This window comes from Hipposideros armiger, unplaced genomic scaffold (genome assembly GCF_001890085.2).
Source record: "Hipposideros armiger isolate ML-2016 unplaced genomic scaffold, ASM189008v1 scaffold_551, whole genome shotgun sequence".
In the NCBI taxonomy this organism is placed as follows: Eukaryota; Metazoa; Chordata; class Mammalia; order Chiroptera; family Hipposideridae; genus Hipposideros; species Hipposideros armiger.
The window spans coordinates 498,439-499,829 of NW_017731901.1; the positions used below are offsets into that span (position 1 = coordinate 498,439).

At 63.4% G+C, this 1,391-nt stretch overlaps 1 protein-coding gene across 1 annotated transcript in view; it reads right to left on the reverse strand.

The window, feature by feature from the left end:
- USP51 (ubiquitin specific peptidase 51) overlaps nucleotides 1-1,139 on the reverse strand; it is a 3,747-nt gene extending 2,608 nt beyond the window's left edge. Inside the window, exon 1 of the mRNA XM_019669239.1 lies at nucleotides 13-1,139. Within this exon, the coding sequence (XP_019524784.1) occupies nucleotides 13-306 (294 nt within the window). The 5' untranslated portion in view covers nucleotides 307-1,139. The remainder of the gene's footprint in view (nucleotides 1-12) is intronic.
- Nucleotides 1,140-1,391: the final 252 nt, after the last annotated feature.

Consider the following 1,391-nt stretch of genomic DNA (forward strand, 5'->3'; position numbering starts at 1 on the left):
TGAAGGGAGCACCTTCTCGTCGCCGTCCCCGTCGCCGTCCCCGTCCCCGTCGCCGTCGCCGTCCCCGTCGCCGTCGCCGCCGCTCCACGGCTGGCTCTCCTCAGGCGCGGGCTGACGCACTTGTAATGGCTCCAGCTTCATTTCCTCGGCTCCCTGGCCGGCGTGAGCCTTCGTCGTTCCCACCGCCTCTACTTCCATTTCCCCCGCCTTCTCCGCCGCCTCCTCAGGCGAGGCTCCTCCCCCACCTCGCGAGCTCCAACGGACCAAAAAGCCAGAGGGCGAGGAAGCTTCTGGAACCTGGGCCATCAGCTCACCGCCCGGTCTGAGGGGAAAGGCGTCTGGAATCGAACTGCCACTGTAGACGGAACGAGACAGAGATTGCCGTGAATAATCTGGCCGGCGTCATGGCCGCGGCGGGCCATTATCGCCCCCGGAACCCTCCCACCGGCCCTTGAGCTCAGCCCGGGCCGCTGCGAGCTCCACCCCCCTCTATTCAGAGGCTCCCGGAGCTCGTGTGGAGACAGAGGCGGTTGGTTACCTGGTTTAATGGCGATGGGCTCGTGCCCGGGGCCGAGGGGGGTGGTACGGGGTGGGAGGGAAGCAGGCCGACGGAGGGTGGAAAAGGTGGGGGCGGGGGTACGGCCTGAGCTGTAAGGGTGGAAAGAGATGGAATCTTTAAAAAAGGCGCCACCCTCTGACTGCCTTTCCTGGGCCTTGCGCAGCCTCACTTTGGTACAGCTTCCTCTGACGTTCATTCCTTATATCCTAAAACACACTTGGGTCAACATTTTACCTCAAAAAATGGCTAGGCCACCTATGGAAAATGGGCTCGGGAAGAAAAGGTCCCCTCGCTCCCACCTTACCTGTGCTCCTGCGGCTGGCTGTGTTCAACCTTTCCCCCTGCCTCCAAGCGCAGCCTTTTACTCTGCCACGCTCTCGTGCCCTCTCACGCTCCTTCGCGCCGGTGTTCCCTCTCACACCTCTCGCGCTTCAGCACCCTCCGTCCCTGCGCGTCCTCCGAACATTCGGACGCCTCACGCCCTCCACGCACTGGACGCTCAAATTTTCAGCGCTCAACGCCAGAAGTCCCTGCCCCTTCCCGCCCCTGCCCCGCAGCGCCCCCAGCCCCGCTGTTTGTTTAAAGGTCTGGGTTACCTTGGGCCCCAGGCGCGTGATTCAGAACGTCAGCAGCTGCTGCTGTCCAGGCGCTCCTCAGCCAGCCTTCTCTCCTGACCTCTCCTCAGGGCTGGTCACAAGGGGGCCGCCCCCTGGCCCCACCCCTCTCGACGTGCGGCCCCCAGCCCCGGATTCTGCCCTCCTTCAATGATGAGTGGCACCGTTGTCCGCGAAGACAAACCTCTTCCTGAACCAGATTCTACTGGAGGTAACCA